The sequence below is a fragment of the Myotis myotis genome, unplaced genomic scaffold (genome assembly GCF_014108235.1).
Source record: "Myotis myotis isolate mMyoMyo1 unplaced genomic scaffold, mMyoMyo1.p scaffold_m19_p_3, whole genome shotgun sequence".
NCBI classification, from domain to species: Eukaryota; Metazoa; Chordata; class Mammalia; order Chiroptera; family Vespertilionidae; genus Myotis; species Myotis myotis.
In genome coordinates, this window is record NW_023416335.1 from 175,012,134 (window position 1) to 175,036,468 (window position 24,335).

The 24,335-nt window shown below is 43.5% G+C and overlaps 1 protein-coding gene across 7 annotated transcripts in view; it reads left to right on the forward strand.

Annotated features, from left to right (window-relative positions):
• DENND5B (DENN domain containing 5B) overlaps positions 1 to 24,335 on the forward strand; it is a 175,763-nt gene that overhangs the window by 54,646 nt on the left and 96,782 nt on the right. For 5 of the 7 annotated variants that reach the window (XM_036298018.1, XM_036298012.1, XM_036298015.1 and 2 more), the window contains exon 2: positions 23,355 to 23,420. The exons of the other annotated variants lie outside the window; for them this stretch is intronic. In XM_036298018.1, the coding sequence (XP_036153911.1) occupies positions 23,355 to 23,420 (66 nt within the window). The remainder of the gene's footprint in view (positions 1 to 23,354; positions 23,421 to 24,335) is intronic. 7 annotated transcript variants of the gene reach the window in all.

The following is a 24,335-nucleotide window of genomic DNA, read 5'->3' on the forward strand; positions in this document are numbered from 1 at the left end:
TGCCTCCTGCCAGATTCCTAAGTCCTCCAAAATTGCAAAAATAGGTAAAATTGTATTTTACCTTTCCTCTTCTTCTATGGTTAGTAAGCATCCTCAGGGGATCTATTAAACTGGTCCTTTATACCCCAAGGCTTGGGACTTTCACAAACCTAGGAACAGCCATTTTCCTGCGAGCAGAGACTGTGGCCATTCATTAGCCTCTGCTGGTCCTTTTCCACACCTGCAGAATGACTGACGCACAAGTTGTCCTAAGGGCTGAGGTCACTCTCAGTAAACTGGACATTGCAGGCTGCATGCAATCCCTGCCCGTCCCTTCCCTCCCAGATAGAAAGGCATTTAGATGTTTTTGTCATTGTTGCTTTGCTGGGGTCAGGTAAGAACTGAACAGATACAGTACGTTATTAGAGACTTCAAGATGCTTAAAAAATTTTTGCTCTACTCTCCCTCCCACACCTACAACCGTCTCAAGAATTAGCTACCACCCTCCTTGACCTAAAGAAGGTTGGAAGGATGGGTGAGGGAGGAAAAAGAAATACTCTGTCCAGAAGAATTGATCATTACAACATTCATCTTAATAATGAGAATGGGACTGAATAGAAGCAAGAAGATTAAAGAGAAAATAACCTCCTTAGATAGTAGTATCCCAGTGATTTGGAGGGGTGGGGGGAGAGTTGGAAAAGGAGTGATTATGGGATAGACTAACACTAAAAATAATGTTAGCAACCTTACTAATTAAAATTTCATACCAGTCATAACTTCTTTGACATTTGTCTTACCTGTGAAATGGAGATCTGCCCAGTTCCCAGAGGAAGATTCATTTAGGACTGCAAGCTACAGCACATTTTCGTTCCCAATATATCCATGCTCTTGTAAGAAATTTCCAAAAGTAATTCGAGTCTGATTTTAGCCTGACCTCATCACGTTAGAGCCAAACCCTCAGAAAATTGGACTCTACTGGAAAATGTGATAGATGCTATAAAAGGAAGGTTAGAGGGGCGCATCTAACTCGCCCTGGCGGGAAATGGGGAAAGTGTCACAGAGAATGTAACGCTGAAGTAGGAGCCGATGTTTGTGATGTTGGCAAGGATTGAGGGGAGGATGTCTTAAAATGTGGGAAAACACTTGTAAAGGCAGAAAGGGGTAAGCATATGACAGCAAGTAACTTACTATAGCCAACATGGGTGAGAACAGGGAAAGTAGGGAGTAGAACTGGAGAGGTAGTCAAAGGCCAAATGCAAGTTTTATATTACAAGCTAAGGAATTTGGATGCCGTAAAGAACCATCGAAGACTTTTATGCAGGGCATTGTAATGATCAAACTAGCACATTAGCATTTTAAGAAGATGATTTTGGCAGCAGTAGAGAGGCTGGGTTGACAAGGAGACTGGTTAAGAGTCATTGGAATAATTTGGACAAGAGATGATAAGTACCTAAACCAAGGCAACTCTTTATGATGAATTGAAAGAGGAACTTCAGTAATCTGAGACTGTGTTGCTCAGTATTGGAGCCACTTAGCCCCATGTGGCTATTGAGCACTTGAAACTTGATTATTCCAAAATGAGTTGTGCTGTAAAATACCAGATTTCAAAGAGTTAGTATCTCAGTACAATTTTTGTATATTGATACAAGTTGAAGCAATATTTTGGATACATTGGGTTCAATACAATATATTATTACAGTTAATTTTCCAGTTTCTTTTTACTATTTTAAAAATGTGGCTAGTAGAAAATTTTAAATTACATATATAGCTCACATTATATTTCTGTGGTTTTGAGTAAATTCATTTCACTACAATTACCTGCCTAGTGTTGTGCTGCCTGTTTGACTAAAAAGTATTTCATTTTCATTTGTAATAGGTGTCTGCAATAATTCAAAATTGAAACTGCAATAATGCCAAATTGTGTTTTCATATCTTTGGGAAACAAGGTCGAAAAGTTTGATAGGACCTTATAGCTAATTTTATTAATAAGAGCCTCAATACAGAATATCTGCAAGAAACTGGCTTTTGCAGATGAGTTCACGATGTGTTCTGAAATCCGTAAGTTGGATAATGTTAATTTACCTTTCTGCAAATAAATTATTATTTTTTTTAATATATTTTATTGATTTTTTACAGAGAGGAAGTGAGAGAGATAGAGAGTTAGAAACATCGATGAGAGAGGAACATCGATCAGCTGGGGATGTGCCCGCAACCCAGGTACATGCCCCTGACCGGAATCGAACCTGGGACCTTTCAGTCCACAAGCCGACGCTCTATCCACTGAGCCAAACCGGTTTCGGCAAATAAATTATTTTTGCAATGAATCTTCCCAAGCTGCTACATGGATAAGATTGAACTAGAGAAAAAAATTTATTTGGAAAACATTTTTGAGACTTTGTAGGTGTTGTCTGAATGCTCTATTTTTTTTTTTTTTTTTTTTTTTGGTGGGGGGCATGTTCCAGTTGACAAAGACCAAGAAATGACTGTACAAGGTAGCTAGCACTCCTAGCAGATAGAGATAGCTGCTGTATCAAACATTCTGTCTACTGATGGGTACAGGGTTTCTTTTTGGGGTGAACAAATGTTCTAAAATTGGATAGTGGTGATGGTTGCACTACTCTGAATATATTAAAAACCACGGAATTGTGTACTTTAAAAGGGTGAATGTTAAGGTATATGAAATGTATCTTGATAAAGTGATTATATAAAACCTCAATCTCTACATGCACATTTGTTACAGTTACTGACTTGCTAGTCATTTAATGAGAACTGTATGAGCAGACTTACAAAAAGCAATTATTTCAAGAATCCTGTGATCAGACAAAATGGGCTGTACTCTTTTGACTGCCATACCAGCCCCACAGATCTGATGGCATGTAGGGAAGCCTTGTGGCCTTCTTTGGTGGGTACTTGTGAAGTTATTCAACAAAGTTTGTCTAGCCCAGTGGTCGGCAAACTCAGTCAACAGAGCCAAATATCAACAGTACAACGATTGAAATTTCTTTTGAGAGCCAAATTTTTTAAACTTAAACTATATAGGCAGGTACATTGTTATTAACTTAATTAGGGTATTCCTAAAGCTTAGGAAGAGCCACACTCAAGGGGCCAAAAAGCCGCATGTGGCTCGCAAGCCGCAGTTTGCCGACCACGGGTCTAGCCAATGGGATTGAAAGATTGAGTATACTTCATTCTCATTCAAGTTCTATACAAAATGAGTGTGAAACACTGAAAGTTGTAGACGGAATCCAGCAGGTGAGTGAAAAAAACACACACAACAACAACAACAAAACCACTCCAGTATTTGATCATTTGATGTTGAAGAATTTATTATTTAACAAAGTTTTTAGACAAAGTTAGAGTTGTTTACATCTACTCTGGATCCTGTTAGGCACATCTCCCATTTTTTTGTACCTCAGATTTTCCTGTAGAAAATCATGCCATCTAATTCAGCAGATACCCAAAGGAAAGCCATACAGAGAGTGGCGAAGGATGCATTTCTTTCTTTCCCATTTGCTACCATCTGAAGTAAGTAACATTTTCTGGCAAGTCACCAAGCCCCCATCATCTCAGAAGCAAATTTGGTGCATCTCTTTTCTCTCCAGTCCTCTTTCCAAGTCATTTCCAGAGAAATGCCAAGACACAGAGAAGACGCTGGGCCCGTTTGTCATGAGCAAAATGCCTAGGTTTGTACACAGCAGCTGCGTTCGTCCCAATCCCTTTCTGAAACAGCCTCATTACCCGGCCTTGCTCTGTGCCTGCTTTCAGCAACCGTTCTGACACAGGTTTAATGCTGATTAGTCCCAAACCAATTCTAGGGCAGGGTTCCCTGCCAGGATAAAGAGTGAGCAAAATTGGTTTGCACACAGGCCAGCTGCAGTTGCTGCAGCTAGAGTCTGTCAGCGTGGTCCATTTTCTTGTTTACCAAGGCAAGGTTAAATTAGCACAGCATGAAGCAAAACGGATGGGGGGAAAAACTAGCTATGCTGGTTGATTATGATGCGGTGAGTGTGGAATTCAGGCGATTTTAAGTTAGTTTGAGAAGGGAGGGTAGAATACTGTACTAAAAGCTTGATTAAAACTTGAAAGATTTGCTTGCTGTAAATGGAGGAGGAGGATGGACTGCATAATCTTAAAAAAAATTTTTTTTTTATTGATTTCAGAGAGGAAGGGAGAAGGAGAGGGAGAGAGAGAGATTAAAAAAAAAAATCAGTGATGAGAGAGAATCATCGATCGGCTGCCTCCTGCATGCCTCACACTGGGATTGAGCCCACAGCCCGGGCATGTGCCCTAACCGGGAATCAAACCATGACCTCCTGGTTTATAGGTCACTGCTTGCCGGGAGCCAATCCATCCTTGCTGTTTCAAGGGACCTGGCATATATGGCATACTGTTCTTAATATGTTTGCTCACCTTCTTGGCACTATGTGTTTTAACCAAGGTCTCTGAGAAAGGTTGTTTCCCCAGGTAGGGATTTTCCCCTGAAGTTAGGGAGGGAATAAAACCTCTTAACTAAGTGCCAGGCGGGTAATTAATCACTTTAACTACGAACAATCATGCTTAAGCTACATAATCTTTACTCCCTGGAATGGAGATAAGAAACGCCCTAACCTTTGGAATAGAGATTGATAGGATTGGAATCAACTGGTATAAATACAGATGTAACAACACAGAACTTAGAAGACAGAACCAAGAGAGACAGAACCTAGACACAGAACCTACACAGAACGTTCTCTAGAGACAGAAGAATTTCGCTGGAGAGAACATGGAAAAAGATCCTGGACAGAAACTGGCCTCAGAACCTAGAGACAGAACCTAGCGAGAGAACATGGCAAAAGATCCTGGACTGAACCTGACTACAGAAATTGGCAAGAGAACCTGACTAGAACCTGGTGACTGAACCTGGCTGGAGAACCTGGACAGAACCTGGCTGGAGAACCTAGCGAGGGAACATGGCTACAGAACCTGACTGGAGAACCTGGAGAACCTAGCAAGAGAACATGGACACAGAACCTGGCTGGAGATCCTAACCAGAACTTCGCTGGAGATCCAGACCAGAACTTGGCTGGAGATCCTGGCAAGAGATCCTGGCTAGGCTGCTGATCAACTGAACACTGTCTCCGTGTCCTTCCTTCTTCGCCAACTCCGTCCACACCTTTGGGGACCCCTGGACCTGCTGGGGTTGGACCCCAGCAACTGCTCAACCACTGAGCCACGCTGGCCAGGCAGCATAGTGTTTTAAAGATTATCTAAGTTTACTATGTTATCAATCATTCATTTATGCAGTGTTATTTTCTAAAATATTTGAATCGGATTTTCTGCATTTATACAGTGATCTCTGGTAGAGAGACTTCCAATGTACAAGAGAAGGTAAAATGAACTCTGTAATGAGAGAACCTGACCTAAGAGGTCTGACTCCCTAAGCTTCAGTTACCAGGCTTCCTTTCCCTACCTCTCTTCTCAGTACTCCCACTGCAGAGCCTGCCCACAGATCTCCCCTGGGAAGCCAGGCTCTGACCCCACCAGCGCAAGCAAAGCTGGATTGAGGGAAGGCGCTCCATCCTCACCCCCTCCACTCCACCAGCCTGCAGGGGCAAAGTAAATAACTGAGGGTAAGAAGGAGAGGTAGGAAAGGAAAGGAGGAAAGAAAAGCAAATACAGAGAAGACAGTGTCAGACAGACACAGAGAAGCATGAGTTCCACCGGACACAAAGGAAAGAAATGAAGTAATATACAAATCCATAGCCAGCTCTTGAGTAGGCAAATAGTAGTGGCAATCACTTATTTTATTGGGCTCTTGAAGGACACACAAATAGTGTATTTTTCTGCAACCAAAGAACTGACCAGTGACTAAGATCATCCATAATGAAAGATCAAATTAATGAAGGAGTGGGCAAGATAAAAAAGGCCAAAGCTTCTTTATGGCTTGGGCCCAACATTTTTCTGACACAGAAATTATGTTGTACATCATTGTAGGAAATGAATATAAATAAATGACATATTTTAGGTACTATCAGCAAAAGAAGCAAGTTCAGAAACTCTGCACAGGAAATAAGGCTAACCTGCTCACCTAGTTTCACACTCATGTTTCTACGTGAAAAGTAAGCATAAGCTTTATTTTTCTGAAAGAATGGTTTTAATGCATATATTTAAATTATTTAAAAAATACTGTGTAGCTTCTATTTTGTGATATAATTGTCTCTTTGCCAGCTTGAATTATTGCCTTCCCAAGAATTTCTTCTATAAGCAATGAGGAAAAATCATTACTAATCATTTTCCTGTATTCCTAATATGCTTGGTTAAGCTCATAGCAGGAACTGAATGTATTTGTTGGTTGACAGTATAGAATTTTGAACAGTCCATTCACCACCAGTAATACTGTGTTCTAGTGAATATATAAGTTTAATCTTAGTGAAAAAAGTATTTCTATGTAACATAGTTTTCTAAATCACAGTTTACTGATTATTTTTATAGGATTGAACAAAGTCTGAAATTGTTGGATGTTTGTTCATTCATTCATACAAAATGGAAAGGCCTTTCAAACTCATCCTAAAAGCACCACACACCAATGGATACTATTAAAAGAATAGAAAACAACAAATGTTGGTGAGGCTGTGGAAAAATTGGAACCCTGTGCACTGCTGGTTGGAATGTAAAATGGTACAGTTGCTGTGGAAAACAGTATGGTGGTTCCTCAAAAAAATTATAAATAGAATTACCATGTGATCCAGCAATTCCACTTCTGGGTATATACCCAGAAGAATTGAAAGCAGATTCTTGAAGATATATTTGCATACCAGTGTTCATAGCAGCATTATTCATAATATTCATCACATGGAAGCAACCCCGGTATCCACTGATAGGTGAATGGATAAGCATAGTGTGGTTTATACTACAATGAAATATTATTGCCCTGACCGGTTTGGCTCAGTGGATAGAGCATCGGCCTGTGGACTGAAGGGTCCCGGGTTCGATTCCGGTCAAGGGCATGTACCTTGGTTGTGGGCACATCCCCAGTGGGGGGTGTGCGGGAGGCAGCTGATGGATGTTTCTCTCTCATGGATGTTTCTAGCTCTCTATCCCTCTCCCTTCCTCTCTGTAAAAAATCAATAAAATATATTTTTAAAAAAATATTATTCAGCTTTAAGAAGGAAGAAAAATTTTAAAAATGCTACAATGTGGGTACGCTTTGAGAACATTATGCTAAGTGAAATAAGCCAGTCACAAAAAGACACAATATAATTCTCCTTCTGTAAGGTACTCAAAATCAGAAAAACAGTAGAATGGTGGTTGCCAGAGGGTAGGGGGAGAGAGGAATGGGAGTTTTTGTTTAGTGGGTACAGGGTTTCAGTTTTACAAGATGAAAAGAGTTATGGAGATGAATGGTGGTGATGGTTGCACATTATGAATGAATTTAATACCACTGAATTGTACACTTAAAAATGGTTAAGATTGTAAATTTTATGTTATGTGTGTTTTACCACAAGAAAAAAATTGAAACAAATTCATAAAATAATTTGACTTCTTACATTCTCTCTCACAAAAGTATAATTTAACAAACATTTATGCAATAAAATTTATCCACTATATAAGTATATCTGAAAAATAATACGTATCTGGAATGGACTTGCAGGAGAACAAATTCATAATGCATCTTCCTTTTTTATTTCTCAGCTATTTCTATATCATATTGTAAAAGAAACAAATATTTTTACAATAATAGTAATGATAATCTTAATTTAGAATTTCAGTATAATTATAATTGCAAATCTTAAATGCTTATTACCAGTAGACGACCTTCATACCACTATAGAAGTATTATCCTAGAATTTGTACACGTCAGATAAAAATGTTTACACAGTCAGGAATAATCACGTGCTCTTTCAACTAGCCTGTGTTCATACTTGTTCATTTACTTAGTAAATGGTCCTTGAATTTATATTTATTTACTAGGTACTGTGTAGGCTCTGGGGTTCAGTAGTGAACAAGATATTACGCTTACCCTCATAGAGCAGTAAGCTTTTCAGAAGAAATGACGATAAGCTTAGATCTGAAGGATGGCCAAGAATTTGCAGGTGGGATGGAAGCAAAGGGGTGCGGCAATGCTAGAAGAAATGTTTATGGTGGAAAGAACAGCATATGTAAAAGTAGGCTAATTTGAGAGAGCTTAGTACATATGGTGAACAGCTAGTGATTTCTGCATGGCTGGAACACAGAATACAAAGGATATGGAAAATTCCACGGGAAGGGCTAAGGCATAGCAGTTAGATTGTGAAACATTCTGAAGCTATGCTAAGGAATTTGAGATTTATCCTTAGGATAATGAAGCACTATTGAAGGGTTTTGAAGGAGAGTAACATCAGATTTGTATTTAGAAAGATTTCTTGGCTACTTTATGGAGTAGGAATTGGCAGGAATAAGCCTGGAGGCAGTTAAAAGGTGATGACATTTGTAATAATTCAGATGAGAGATGAGATTGGATTGGGCTAGTACAGTGCCAGTGGGAATGGAGAGGGTTGGATAGATTTAAGAAAAATGGGTAAATCAGTAGGATGAAGTGACTGATTAGATGTGGGGAGTAGGAGGGAAGGAGTAGTCAGAGTGACTCTAGCATTGTGACGTGAGCCACGGTGAATGGTTATACTACTCTGAGCTAGAGAAATTGCCAGGTGGGGTGTTGGAAGTGATTCCCTCTCTGGTCTCTAAGAACTCTGCCTATGGTGAGTCAAAGAATTTGTGATTCTTTTTTTTTTTTTAAAGGGGAGAATGATGATTTTTATTTTTATTTTTTTAAATAATATTTTATTGATTTTTTTACAGAGAGGAAGGGAGAGGGATAGAGAGCTAGAAACATCAATGAGAGAGAAACATTGATCAGCTGCCTCTTGCACACTCCCTACTGGGGATGTGCCCGCAACCAAGGTATATGCCCCTGACCGGAATCGAACCCAGGACCCCTAGTCCACAGGCTGACACTCTATCCACTGAGCCATACCGGTTAGGGCGAATTTGTGATTCTTAATTAAGAAAACCCATTCTGTATCCTGCAGATTAGACCATTTTTGCTGTCACTTAGGTAAATATATAGATATGTCATTCCTGAGTTTATATATCCTATATAATAAAAGGCTAATATGCAAATTGTTCCCTCGACCGGGAGTTCAGCCAGGGGGTGGGGCTGGCTGGCCAGCCACCCGAGGCCCCTCCCCCCAGCTGGCCCGGCCAGATCAGCCCAATCAGGGCGGGCCGGCTGGACCCCACCCATGCACGAATTAGTGCACTGGACCTCTAGTATTATATAATATTATAACTATTATTTATAACCCTTTATAATCAATATAGTCATGTGTTAATGACTCAAAAAGTAGCTGTAATGATGACAGCCACTGTCACTGAGGCTGACAACATAAATATATTATTTAAGTAAATTAGTAAACATTTAAGGACTCTCATTCATTGCCAGTGGGAAGCAAAGTGCTGCAGCCACTTTGGAAGACAGTGTGACAGTTTCTTACAAAACGAAACACACTGTACAACCCCTCAGTCATACTGCTTGATATTTATCCAGAGGATTTGAAAACATATATCCACACAAATACCTACACAGAGATGTTTCTAGCAGCAGCATTCATATGGCCAAATTTGGAAGCAGCCAAGGTAACCTTCAGTAGGTGAATGGATAAGTAAACCGTGGCACATCTAGACAATGGGATATCGTTTTTTGGTGCTAAAGAGAAATGAGCTATAATCCACCAAAAGACATGGAGGAACCTTAAATGTATACTACTAAATAAAAGAAGGCAACCTGAAACGACTTTATACTGTATGATTCCAACCATATGACTCTTTGGGAAAGGCAAAACTATGGAGACAATAAAAAGATAAGTGGTTGCCAGGAGTGAGAGGGCGAGGAGGGATGACTAGGCAGAGCACAGAAGATTTTTAGGGCAGTGAGTGTGTTCTGTACCATACTGTAATGGTGGATACATGCCATTATACATGTGTCAACACCCCCAGCATATACATCACCAAGAGTTAACCCTATCGTAAACTGTGGGCTTTGGGATATAATGATGTGTGTATCGTATTTAATTCAGCGTTACCTTCTATTCAGACACCCTCATGCCCCCACATGTATGAACAAATATTTTTTTTCTGGCTTTTATAGTGTTTATTGGAAATACTGCTTATGTTGTCTTACATTAGTAACTACAGGGCATTTCTTCCAACCACAACCCAGCACCTAGTAATAGATTCATATGACTGAGAAGTTCGGTGTGGGTGCTGGTTAATGAAAAAGGGATGCCAGCCGAAACCGGTTTGGCTCAGTGGATAGAGCGTCGGCCTGTGGACTGAGAGGTCCCGGGTTCGATTCCGGTGAAGGGCATGTACCTGGGTTGCGGGCACATTCCCAGTGGGAGGTGTGCAGGAGGCAGCTGATCGATGTTTCTCTCTCATCGATGTTTCTAACTCTCTCTATCTCTCTCCCTTCCTCTCTGTGAAAAATCAATAAAATATATTTTTAAAAAAAAGAAAAAGAAAGAAAAAGGGATGCCAGCAAGTGGAGAGCTAACTCTGGAAATCAAGAATGCTGTTAAACACGCTTGCTGTTGTGCTCACTTTTCCTGACATTTGGAGGAGGATTTTGATAAAACCTTTACACTATTTATGACACATTTTTATGACATAACTTTACTCATCACTGCCATTTCCCTCCTGGGAAACACAAAAAGACTGAGTCGTTTATCCAAGGTCACATATGGCTTAGTCATTCTACATTTACACTCCAGGAGCAGAAAAGCTAAGGCTCATTCTCCACATTGGAGAATACTGAACCCTCCTCATTACAGAAAACACTTTGTATGCTAGAAGAGACTTCTCCCATTCCATTTTATTTTCCTCAGCCTTTTTCAAGAGAAGAGAGAGTAAATTCCAAATTTTAATTCAGGTGGATCTTGGTATTATTAATTGGCACAAGGAATAGAGGAAAAAGAGGTAGCCTCAGGAACACATAAAGAGTTCAGTTTAGGGTACCTTGACTTTTAACAGTTTGTGATAAATATTTGCAATAGGCACTTGGAAATGTTGACCTGGGGAGATGACTGATCAGGCTAGGGTATATATTGGAAAGTCATTTGTATAGGTGGGTAGTGGAGGCTGTTGGAGTGCGTAGAGTAAGAAAAAATGAGCAGACAGAGCCCAGTGGAACACAGATATAAGGGGAGCAGTAGAAAAAGAACCCATGGAGGTAACAGCAAGCTCCCTTAATAACTGCTCAGTCCATACGAATTAGTGGAAAAGAGGAAATAACAGCTTGGATACGGGCAGCTGGACTTTCCAACCCCAGATCTTGTTACCACTTGGGAATCTCACCAGTCATTGCTGCTACACTGTGCTGGTTTTGGGGAGTAGAGCCCTCTCTCCACTGTGCTGGCCTCTCACTTCTTACAGCTGAGAGTGTAAGACTTCACAGAGTTCTTCCAGATTAACAGGAGGAAATCTTAAATGGAAAGTAACATAACCAGTTTAGGAGACTATGTATGTGGCTGCTTTCGCTGCTCACAGAATCAGTTGGCCATTTGGGGCCCTTTACAAAGTTGAGTTCGTTCCCACGGGCAGGCTTGCCTCTTTGCTGAAGCCAGGATCTGCCTGCACACGGCAGAGGTTCTTTTCCTCCCACAAGTGCGGGGAGTGGTGAAGCATGTCTGGAGTGCATATGCCTGTTGTCTAGGCTCAGAGGAGTAAGGGCTAGAGACAGGAAAGAGTGCCTTCATGTTGGTCCAGGTTCCATCTCTCATGTCATAAGCTGTATGTTCTCAAGATGATTAACAGTGGGAGTGTCCACCTCCTTCAAGAGAGGCAGACAGTACCCTTTACCCACCAGGGTAACCATCTCATAATACCTTTGTCCAACAAAGGAATAAGATAAACACGTACCACTGCAGAGACTATTGCAGTGGTCATTGACATACGATAACTTGAAGAGACTGTGTCACAGAACACAAGGAAAAAGGGGATTTGAGTGTAGAAAGGCCAAGTAGAGTGGGAGCTGAAAATGGTCTATAGATTTTTTTTCTTAGAAGCTCTTCTGCTTTTATTATATGCTAGAGGCCCGGTGCACAAAAATTTGTGCACTCAGGGGGGAGGGGGGGCCCCTCAGCCTGGCCTGTGCCCTCTCACAGTCTGAGACTCCTCGGGAGATAACGCCCTGCTGGCTTAGGCCTGCTCCCGGGTGGCAGAGGGCAGTCCCAATCCCTAGGTGCAGCCCCTGGTCGGGCTCAGAGCAGGGCCGATTGGGGAGTTGGGGCGCCGCCCCCTGTCATGCACAGAGCAGGGCGGATCGGGAGGTTGCGATGCCACCCCCAGTCACGCTCAGGGTAGGGCCGATTGGGGGGTTGGGGCACCGCCCTCTGTCACACTCAAGGCAGGGTCGATGGGGAGGTTGCGGCGCCACCCCGTCACGCACAGAGCAGGGCCAATCCGGGGGTTGGGGCGCTGCCCCCTGTCATGCACAGAGCAGGGCCCATCAGGCGGGTGAGGAGCTCCCCCCTGTCACTTAGAGAGTAGGGCCGATAGGGGACTTGGGGCACCGCCCCCCCGTCACACACAGAGCAGGGCGGATCAGGGGGTTGGGGCGCCGCCCTCTATCACCCACAGAGCAGGGCCAATAAGGGGGTTGGGACGCCACCACTCTCACACTCAGGGCAGGGCCGATGGGGAGGTTATGGCTCTACCCTGTCACACACAGAGCAGGGCCCGTGGGGGGGGGGGGCGGTTGGGGCGCCACACCCTGTCACACACACAGCAGGGCCCGTGGGGGGGGGGGGGGCGGTTGGGGCGCTGCCCCCTGTCACACACAGAGTCTCAGGGCAATCGGGGTTTGGGCGCTGCCCCCTGTCACGCTGATCCCGATGCCGGGAGGCCTCTCGGCTCCGCTGATCCCGGTGCTGGGAGGCATATTACCCTTTTACTATATAGGATAGAGGCCTGGTGCATGGGTGGGTCTGGCTGGTTTGCCCTGAAGGGTGTTCTGGATCAGGGTGGGGGTCTCCACTGGGGTGCCTGGCCACCCTGGGTGAGGGGCTGAGGGCTGTTTGCAGCTGGTCACACACCCTTCAGGGTGGGGGTCCCCACTGGGGTGCCTGGCCAGCCTGGGTGAGGGGCTGAGGGCTGTTTGCAGCTGGTCACACACCCTTCAGGGTGGGGGTTCCCACTGGGGTGCCTGGCCAGTCTGGGTGAGGGGCTGAGGGCTGTTTTCAGGCTGGCGGGTGACGGAAGCTCCCAACCTCTCCTTTTTTTTTTTTTTTTTTTTAAATTCTGGGCCAGCTTTAGCTCTGAGGCTCCAGCTATTAGGCCTCCGCTGCTGAAAGTAGATAATCAAAACAATGTATAACTCCAGCTCTGACTCCAGCTCTGAGATCCCGGCTAGCTGAAAGCTGGTCCTGGGGTTTTTTTTAGCTTCTATATTTGTTAAAATGTTTCAAACTGCAAGCTCAGAGGCCGGCAGCGGCAGGCGGGGAACGTTGGAGTCCTCTGTCACTGAAGCAAGCAAGACTCATGTTCGCTTCAAGCTGCCTGGCTGCTGGCCGCCATCTTGGCTGGCAGTTAATTTGCATATCGCCCTGATTAGCCAGTGGGAAGGGTAGCGGAGGTACGGCTAATTACCATGTTTCTCTTTTATTAGATAGGATGTCAGTTCTGAGCTTTATGCTTTTGAGTTATTTTTACTTTGAATTATACCCTCCACTGCTCAGTGCTCCTGGAGAGGTTAATCTGGTTCCATGAGTGGATGTGGAGGTGTCTGGGCGTTTGACCTCACGCCTGCAAGGGCGTGGGGTTTAGTCAGCTCTGTAATTGAGAGAGATCCCCTATGGCTGCTGTGCTGTGTCCTGTGGGCAGCAGTCCAGGGGTGAGGAGATGGGGCTTTGAGGCAGCTGGTCCTGGTTTCTTCACATTTCTGCTGCTTCCCAGTGGTGTGACTTTGGGCGAATTCCTCAGCCTCTCTTGAGTTTCAGTCTCTCGGTCTGGACCTTGAAGATGTTGACCCCGAACTTGGTAGAGTTGTGTGAGGGTGCACAGATTGTAATTCCTTCTCAGTTCCCCTTGAGTGATCTCTTAAAGGAAGGTTTTCTTCCCAGTGAATCTTGTTACTAACATTATTTTGCCCTATTTTGCTGTTAGAATAAAATTGCATAGACCCGTGGTCGGCAAACTGCGGTTCACAAGCCACATGTGGCTCTTTGGCCCCTTGAGTGTGGCTCTTCCTAAGCCTTAGGAGTACCCTAATTAAGTTAATAACAATGTACCTACCTATATAGTTTAAGTTTAAAAAATTTGGCTCTCAAAAGAAATTTCAATCGTTGTACTGTTGATATTTGGCTCTGTTGACTAATGAGTTTGCCGACCACTGGCATAGACCATGTTAGTGAAATAAATGCACCCCTTCCCTGCCTTGTAATTTATATCTTTCTTTTAGAGAACTTTGTTGATTTCTAAAGTAGGATTTTTTAAAAGAGGGTAAGAGGAAACATATTGATTGGTACCCCTGTGTGAACTAAATTGAGTTGCTTGTGTTTCTGACTCCCTCAGTAAATTTTTTGTATGTGTGTGTGAGAGAGTATTGTCAGCGAAAAGTAATGAATGGAAATGGAGGAAAAGGTCTGTTTTAACTTGTGTGCAAATAGCTGCTTCTTTGAGTCATGCAGCAGAAAAGTTTCAATTTGAATCATCTTAGAAGTCTAGCTCTATAGTATAACTTGTCAGATATAAATATTTTATGTGTAGGTGACTTTCCTTTGTTCCTGAAAGGCAACAGGTGTCCCTCTGGGAGTCTCTTTGGCAGGGAATAAGACCTTTAGCAATAGGGGAGATTTGTTTTACATATCACAAAGTGCAACATGAATAGTAATATTATATGCTTTCACACAAATAATTGGATAAGTGAATCTCATAAGATAGATATCTAATATTACTAATAATGCATTGTTATTATAGTAATGAAATATTCATATTTTATATGTGAGGGAACCTTCAAGAAATTGTGATTTGTCCTATGCTACTAGACCCCAGATATTCAACCAGAACTAGAACCTTGCTTTCTTGGCTATAATTATTATTTAAAAATCACTTATATATTCTTCAGAGTAATGTAAATCACCTATTAAGCACTGATGAACACCTGGTATTTATTTGAGTATTAACCTAGAAAGTTATGGAACCTTTCCTCTTAGAGCAGTGGTTCTCAACCTTCTGGCCCTTTAAATACAGTTCCTCATGTTGTGACCCAACAATAAAATTATTTTCGTTGCTACTTCATAACTGTAATGTTGCTACTGTATGAATCGTAATGTAAATATCTGATATGCAGGATGGTCTTAGGCGATCCCTGTGAAAGGGTCGTTCAACCCCCAAAGGGGTCGCGACCCACAGGTTGAGAACCACTGTAGAGAGTTTCATGATGCCAGTTACAATACTTCAATAACTTTAAAAGTTTGTTTCTTATTTTATTATAAAAGGGATAGTATTATTGCCAGTGGAAATGGGGCTCTCTCACCGAGTCGCAAGGAAAACATTCTGGAGACCAGGTAAGGGAGGGTGTGGAGTAGTGGGAAGGCTTATTGAAGGTGAAGTGAACCAAAGCGCTATCCTGAGTTTAGCTCCTTCTGCTCTGAAAAAGCTCAGCCTTGTCTTCCTCAGGCCCGGAAACAGGGCCAGTGCCCAGGTGCGTTGCACCATTGGCTCATTCAGTCCCGTCTCTCCCTGTCCTCACCCAGCTGGCTTAGCTTCTGTCTCGCCCCAGCCGGTGCCTGTGCCCTGTGCCCAGTCCTGACAGCTGCTAGGGGCACATGACTGCTGTTGTGAGAATAAACAGTCATCTTTTCTGTCAAAGAACAGTATAGACAGGGCCATTTTGGACTGCGTGACTTGGCAGCTGCCATGTTGGCCACATGGCTTGCAGCTCCCCTGGGGCCACCATTCTGCAACAGCAAAGGCCATTCCCTCCCTTTGAATTAGCCAATCACGAAAGACTGTGCGCCTGGGCTCCAATCAAGAGCAAGGGACAGGTCACGTGTGTCAGGGGCTATAAATCCTCAAGCAGTCCACCTGCTCCGTGCTCCGGCTTCCGGACCATGTGTGCGCACCCTTCTACCTAGAAGTAAAGATGTTGGCCTTGCTGTCGGCTCACGAGTATGTTCTGTGTTCTACCAGGATCCCTGACTTGGGGGGCTCACCTTATTTCTAACACTAGGGAAAGAAAATGGCACAAACCAGAGGAAGAGAGAACACTTTCTCTCTTTTTTTTTAATGTATTTGTTATTGTTCATGGTGTTACGGATATCTCCCGTTTTCTCCCCCTTTCAAGAGAATACCTTCTGAAACTTGGGTTATGTTGTCTCAGGCTTGGGAAGAACCAGGCATCCTTTCAAACCAACCCATCAACTTCCTAATCTTCCCCAGGCTGGCGCTGGGACTGCCCTTAACCAATTTATTTCCTAAATCTTGGGAGGGGTGGGGGCTGTGTCCCTTATCCAATCCTATCTTTTTTCGAGGTTAGACAGGCCTCTGTGGGCATGTCTTAGTTCCTATTGTGCATGCCTCAGAGTAGGAGACCCCCCTCCCACCACTACCCCCGCCCCCTGCACCATCTTGGCTCCTACTGCCCATGCGCCCAGCAGAGGCCTCTCTCCTGCTGTTTTTATTCCTCCCCATAATGGTCCTTCCTGCTGGCTATGGAGGGTTAGGTTCCCAGGATGGAGGATGTCCTGGGGAGCGTGTGAAGCTGCAATTTCCTAGTGAAGCAAGCAGGCTAATTGTCCGATTCCCTTCCCCAGTTTATTATGCTGAATACTGTTTGGTTCCCTTTACTTCTCTCCTTCGTTAATATCTAGCTACCTACACTGACAGTATGACAGGCACGGATTAGGAGCAAAACACTTGCTTTGTTTCTTTCTCCTTATGAGAAGACTGTGGTGAGGTGATTGTTGCAATTAAATAATCCACTGTTGTGTGCTTGGTGGTAGGATGCATGGTGCCTAATTAGAATTGGACGGTCTTTGTCCTGAGCTCCTGGCACACTGTAGGCACGCAGGAAATTTACTTGAATGAGTTACTATCTCCTATCTTTAAAAAACAAACCCAGAACCCCTCCCTCCACCCGTATTCTCCTCCAGTGTCATCCTCCAGTTCTCGTCTTCCCAGCAGAACCCCTTGGAAGAGTTGTTTGTACTTTCTGCCTCTAGTTCCTCTCTTGTTCTTTCTTGGACAACTCCACACAGGTTTTCACCCCACCACTCCACAGAAACCTCTTTTCGTATTATCAGCTTCCTCCTTGTTAAAACATTTTCTTTACTTGGCTTCCATGATAGCCGTGCTTCTGTTTGTTTTTTCATTTCTTTTTTCTCCTTCTTACTGGCTGCTTTTTCTCATTTACCTTTTTGCCAGTTCCTCATCCCCTCCCCAACCTCTTACTGTTACGTGAGTTCCCTAGAGCTCTAACCCTGGCCTTGCTGTCTTCATCTATATTCATTTCCTAGGTGATCTTATCCAACCCTGTGATGTTAAATACCATCTGTTTGATATTCACCCCTGAATTTCTGGCTTTCCCCCTGAATTTTATTTTGTAAAGAATAGTTTATTGATTTTTAGAGAGAAAGGAAGGGTGAGAGAGATAGAAACATTGGTGTGAGAGTGCAACATCGATTGGCTGCCTCCTGCATGTCCCCTACTTGGGATCAAGCCTGCAACCTGGGCATGTGCCCTTGGCCAGGAATCGGACCAGCAACATCTTGGTGCATGGGACGATGCCCAACCAACTGAGCCACACCAGCCAGGGCTCCCCCCTGAATTTTAAATTCATATATCTAAATGCTTACTCAAAAATTTCACTTGAATATCTAATAGGTATCTTAGACCTAACATATTCAAAATGAATTCGCATTCTAACCCTCTGACACCCCCCCCCCCCCCCGTCCCCCGCCAAAATCCAAAACCCCCACCTTCTCCTTTGTTGCTCTTTTCAGTAAATAGCTACACTTCTTCCAGGTGCTCAGACCGAACATTGTAGTATCATGATATCCTTCTTGACAACTCCTTTCTCTCGCATCTAATCTGTCAGCAAACATATCTTTTATGCCTTCAGAATTATTTAGAATCTTCCTACTTCCCACCACCCTAACTCTATTTCCCTAATCCATTCTGCCATCATCTCTTGCCTGCATTATTGCAGAAGCCTCCTGGTAGGTCTTTTTATTTCACTTTGACCCACTACAGTCTGTTCTCTCAGCTGCCAGGGTGATCCCTCTAAAACAAATTCCCTTCTCTATTTAAAACGCTGCAGTTATTTCCCATAATACTTAGCATAAAATCTAAAGTTATCACCATTCCAAGGCGCCTGTTTATCTGACTCCTGGCCGCCTCTCTGACATCTTCTGCGCTTGCCTCTTGCTGCTTCTCAACCATGACAAGCTCATCTCTGCCTCAGGGATTCTGCACTTGCTTCTCCCTCTGCCTGAAATATCTTTTCCCAAGATGACCTCATATGTAGAATTAAGAGCACAAATTCTGGAGTCAGATTGCTTAGGTTTGAATTTTCTAGTTGTCTACCATTGGATAAATTAGTTAAACTTATTGTGCCTCCGTTTCTGTATCTGAGGACAATAATAGTACCTATTTCATCAAATAATTATGATGATGGAATGAGCTGATATATGTAGAGCACGTGGAATAACAATGCCATATAGTAAACTCTATGTGTTAGCTGGGATGGTGATTATCAGGCCTCTACTTCCATGCTGCCTGCTCAGCGATGAGTTAAATAGTGCCAGAAGCCCTAATTGGTTTGGCTCAGTGGATAGAGAGTTGGCCTGCGGACTGAAAGGTCCCAGGTTCGATTCCGGTCAAGGGCATGTACCTTGTTTGTGGGCACATCCCCAGTAGGAGGTGTGCAGGAGGCAGCTGATTGATGTTTCTCTCTCATCGATGTTTCTAACTGTCCCTCTCCCTTCCTCTCTGTAAAAAAAATCAATAAAATATATTTAAAAAATAGTGCCAGAATCATCAGAATAAATGATAAGTGTGCCTCTGGGGGGATCTGCTTGGAAGAGGACAGCCCACTGTGATATAAGGACGACTCATGTACAGGTGAATGCACAGTCATGCCCCTTCATTTTAGTTTCCAACCTGTAACCTTCCGCATGCCTCCCCATTTCTCTTTCCCTAGTCAATCTGTCTTAGAGGACTCACTGCTGTTCAGTATTTTGTCTCCCAACTCCAGCTCATGCCAGTTCAGGCTGAGTGTTTGCAAACCTGTGTGGGTAGACATACAAAGGAGAAGAGTTACCTCACCACCACATCCTCTCCCTTCCCCCTCAGCATGGACTTCATGGGCAGCATCCAGAGCTCTCCATTTCCTCCCCTCGCCTTTATCAAAGTGCTGGGGAAACATTTTCACTCTGAATATTTTGTCCACCCCTTATTACGTGTGTGTGTGTGTGTGTGTGTGTGTGTGTTGTTTTGTATGTGTTTTAACTTCCCTTTTAGAGAGAAAAGGAGCAAAATGAAAAAGGGACAGGGCAGAAGAGATTAATTACCTTTTAAAACTTCCCATCTATTTTCTTTTTCTTTCTATCAGCAAACTTTTTAGAAAACATCTAGGCTTCTGTGGTATCCTTCAGGGACAGGCAGGTAGGGAAATATCGTGAGACTTGACCTTTCTTTGTAGAGAAGCACGGCGGCAGAAGTCTGTGGTGGAACTCACTGGGGCCCTAGGGGTGAGAAGGCTCGGAGAGGAGGTAAGTGAAGAAATCTGTAGCAGGGCCGCCTGACTGAGAAGCAGCTCCAAGTTCACTCATCTCACAGATCCCTCTCTACCTGCGGCCTCACGCACAGGCTATAGAAACCCTCAGCAGCGGCTAGGAGCTAGGAGCTGGGAGCTGGGGTCGGGTCCCACTCCCAGTGCCAGTTGAGAGGAAGCATGGAGCCACCAAAAGGCCAGATCTCATGCTCCCAGCCACAGTGAGGAGAGGGGTATGCTCGGCATTCGAACGTCATTGCTTACAATTCTCTGTATCACTGGTCAGAGCAGATGGACCTGGAACAACTTTCATTATTATTCTTTTTTCTTTTTCTCTGATGAAATCAGAAACAAGGGCTCTTTGAAGTAATTGGAACGAATGGTAATATTCCTAGTGATACCCTGAACACAGCCAGGAGTTTTCCCCTTAACAGGGCCCAGTGGGTTTCAGATGAGAGCCTGTTCTGTTAGACCGGTTAGTGGGTTATTTTCCCTACTTTATGTCTCATTTTTGTGAGAGTGATGCTTGCTTTTCCAAACGGGGAGATTTTTTAAAAAATATTTTTTAATTGATTTCAGAGAGAAAGGGAAAGGGAGAGAAATAAAAGCATCGATGATAAGAGAGAATCATTGATTGGCTGCCTCCTGCACACCGCACATTGAGGATTGAGCCCGCAACCGGGGCATGTGCCCTTGACTGGAATCGAACCTGGGACCCTGCCGTCCACAGGTGGACACTCTATCCACTATTAGTAAGCCAAACCAGCTGGGGCCAAATGGGGAGATTTTTGTGTCATGTTCTAATACTACTCCGCTCTCCTCTAACGAGTAGTCATTATTCCTGCAAACTAGAAAGAGGAAACACCTGTACTGTATATTTAATGAGTGCGGTGCTTCTTGAATTCTTTCATGCCAGTACCAGTACCAGTTGTTTGCCTCCCAGAGGAGTGCAGAGTCCTGGAGGAGATGACTTTGTGTGCCACAGGGCCCCCTCAGCCAGGGACGTCACACGGGGGATGTGTGGGGCTGTTCCCAGGTCTGTCTGCTTTGGGCCTCTGTCCCTGATGGTGGAGGTCAGTTGACTGTCCCTAAGGATCCAAATAACCTCCTTGGTGACTTCAGGGTGCTTTTAGTCTTTTCTTTACTCCGTCAGTTCCGGAGCCCGTAGGCAGCTTCCCCCAGCCTTGAGGACCCTGCATTGTTGGACTCTTTAAAGGAGACTGACATCTCAGCAAAGATGACTAAAAGCTGTAGACATTTAGGTAACCCATAAAAACATCCAGAAGGTTTTTTTTCTTTGTTGTTTTTTTTTAATCTTAATGGTTGAAAGTATTATGTGTCCCCCTCCCCCCATTGACCCCTTCCAGCCCGCCCCCCCTCAGTTTTTTTAAACACGTTTTCATTGATTTTTTTTTTTTTTAGAGAGGAAGGGAGAGGGCTAAAGAGAGAAATATCGATGAGAGAGAAACATCATCGATCAGCTGCCTCCTGCACGCCCCTCACAGGGGACTGAGCCTGCAGCCCCGGCATGTGCCCTGACTGGGAATCAACCAGTGAGTGGCCTCCTGGGTCGCCGCTGCACCGCTGAGCTGCATCAGCCTGGCGTCCAGAAGGGTTTTTTGTTTTTGTTTTTGTTTTAATTTATTTTCCCTTTATTAATTAAGATATTACAAATGTGTCCTTATCCCCCCAATGTCCTCTCACCCCCCCAATCCTGCCCTCACACTCTTTAGCGCCGCTCAGTTATCGAGCTCTGGTGTGGATTCTTTCATAGCCTGGTCCTCACTCTAGTAAACTTTCCTCCCAAAGTTGTCACTTCTTCATAGAAAGTGCTTATGAGGAGAGTTGATTAAAGTGGAATCTTGGTACAGAGCAAACTTCAGCTTATGCTTGCATAGTGATTTACAGAAGGTAGACTTCTTATAATATCGAATATACTTATATGTTTCTGTCCTTACCTGAAGTGTTAGAATGTAATTTTTAAAACAGATGTGATTTCCAGAGCAGTCTTAGATTTACAGAAAAACGGAGATAGTACATATTTCCTACACCCCTCACCCCTCGTCCACACATGTAGTTTTCCCTGTCGTTAGCATCTTCTAGCAGTATGATGCGTGTGTTACAATTAATTAATCGATTTTGATACAGTATTAACTAAGGTCTGTACTCTGTTCAGATTTCCTTAGTGTTTACTTAGTGTCCTTTCTGTGTTGGAGGATCCCAGCCAATGTGCCGCACTCAGTCAGTCGTCATGTCTCCGAGACTCCTCTTGGCTATGACAGTTTCCCAGACTTGCCTTGTCTTTGATAATCATGACAGTTTTGACAAGTATTCATGAGGTAGATTGTAGATTTCTCCTCTTGGAATTTGATGTTTTTCTCCAGATTATACTGAGGCTGTAGGATCATATGATGAGACTATGTTTAGCCTTGTAAGAAGCTGCCAAACTGTCTTCCAAAGTGGCTGAGTACCATTTTGCATTTTCACCAGCAATTTATGAGAGTTCTGTCACTTGTATACTTGTCAGCGAGTCAGTTTTTTGGACTGCAGCCATTCTGATAGGTGTGTAGAGGTTGGGATATAATTTTTAACTTAGTCATACTATCATATTTTGTTATCTCTGACTATCCTACATAATAAAAGGGTAATATGCAGATTGTCCCCTGGACCAGGAGTTTGACCATTCGACCAGGGGGTGAGGGCGGCCCACCAACCTCCCGCGTCCCCTCCCCACGGCCTGCTCGGCCCCAATCTGGGTGTGCTGGCCGGACCCCACCTGTGCACGAATTCATGCACCGGGCCTCTAGTCCTATATAATAAAAGGTTAATATGCAAATTGTCCCCTCGACCAGGAGTTCGACTGGGAATTCGACCAGGGGGCGGAGCCGGCTGGCCAACTGCCCGTGGCCCCTCCCCCCAGCCGGTTTCACCCCCGATTGGCCCCCCCCACCCTGATCGGGGCCGGAGCCAGCCAGCTAACTGCCCACAGCCCCTCTCCCCCCACCCCGCCGGCTGGCCCAGCCTGATCACCCCAATCAGGGCAGGCTGGCTGGACCCCACCCATGTACAAATTCATGCACCGGGCTTGTAGTAGAAACATAAGCTTTCTCCTGATATTTCTCTTCAAATTACCATTAAGAAAAGAATGTGTGCTTTTCCCCATTTGAATAACAGTTATAGATGTTTAAATAGCATTTCACTTATAACAATCTATAATAATAAAAGCGTAATATGCTAATTAGACCGGACATCCTTCCGAACAAAGCCACAGCAGGCGGGGGCCGAGGCAGAGGCGGCAGAGGCCGCAGAGGCTCACGGCGGCAGTGGGCGGGGGCTGGGACCAAGGCCCTTGGACAAATTTTGTCATCGGGCCTCTAGTAAAATATAATTACCTATTCTCTTTCCTTTCTTATTACTAGCTTATAAGCTGCATACTATTAGTGTGACATTATATTCCATTGATGTTGATGTTTCATGTTGATTGCTTTTGTTTAATTTTTTTATTTTCATTTTCCATTCTTCACAGTCAAATTTTTTGCTTTTTTGTTTGTTCATAAAGCTTTTTTGTTTCTGTTACATTATGTAGTTTTGTACCAATGGCTAGAAGCAGATCGTCATGGCAGGAGCCAAGATGCTGCAAATACGACCTCAGGTAAAAATAAAAAGTGGAGGTGTTAGAAATCATTATTTTAATTCACCCAAGCCCATCGTAATTGTTTGTTTATTCAGTTTTGCTCAGGCAAAAAATAGGTATTGTTTTGTATTTCTATTCTTTCTTCTGCATCTTAATTTTTTTTTGAAGATTGCCTTTGCTTCAAACCTTGAAAAAAATTATTCATGAGCCTGTAAGCTCTCTTGGCAGATATGTCCTATTTTTTAGGGGGAAAAGCTTAATTGCAGCTAGGTTTAGGAGGAGATTACTTGAAATTAAGTCTTTATGTAGTTGTAGTGGGGGGTATTAATATTTGCACAAATTTACAATCCTTGTTCATTTCAGGATAATGTTTGAAGGTGGATTTTAAGTTAAGTCAAGGATGCTTACATATAATTTCTAGTTCCTGGGAATCCAAATTCTTAGACTGACTCATTTCTCCTGCTAAGTCCTAGTAATAGATTCTAAGTTAGAGGTTTATTGAAACCTGGGCTCCAAATGGGAAGATAAGGTTATTCCCCTATCTCACATCTCCAAAAGGCATCTCCAGGTTTGCTTCTCTGACTGGTACTAGTAGGAATAGCTGAACCCACTCATTTCTAAATCCTTAACAGTGTCACCAGAATTTCTCCGTAGTTGTTTATTCCCCTAATTTCCTTCAAAATAATATTTGCCAAGACAGCTGTTTATATAGCAATGATCTTTCCTATTGTCCCCACCCCCTTTTGGGCAATCTAATGAGAGGTGGTGGTGGTGGTGGTGGTGGTGGTGGTGGTGGTGGTCGTGATGATGATGGCGATGATTCTGTTTTTCTTTTGTTAGATTTGGGTTTCTGTTTCATGAGTTTTTTGGGTTTTGTTTTTGTGAAATTTTTTCTCTCTGGAGGTGGTTTTCCTTCTCTCTCTTCTGGTGATT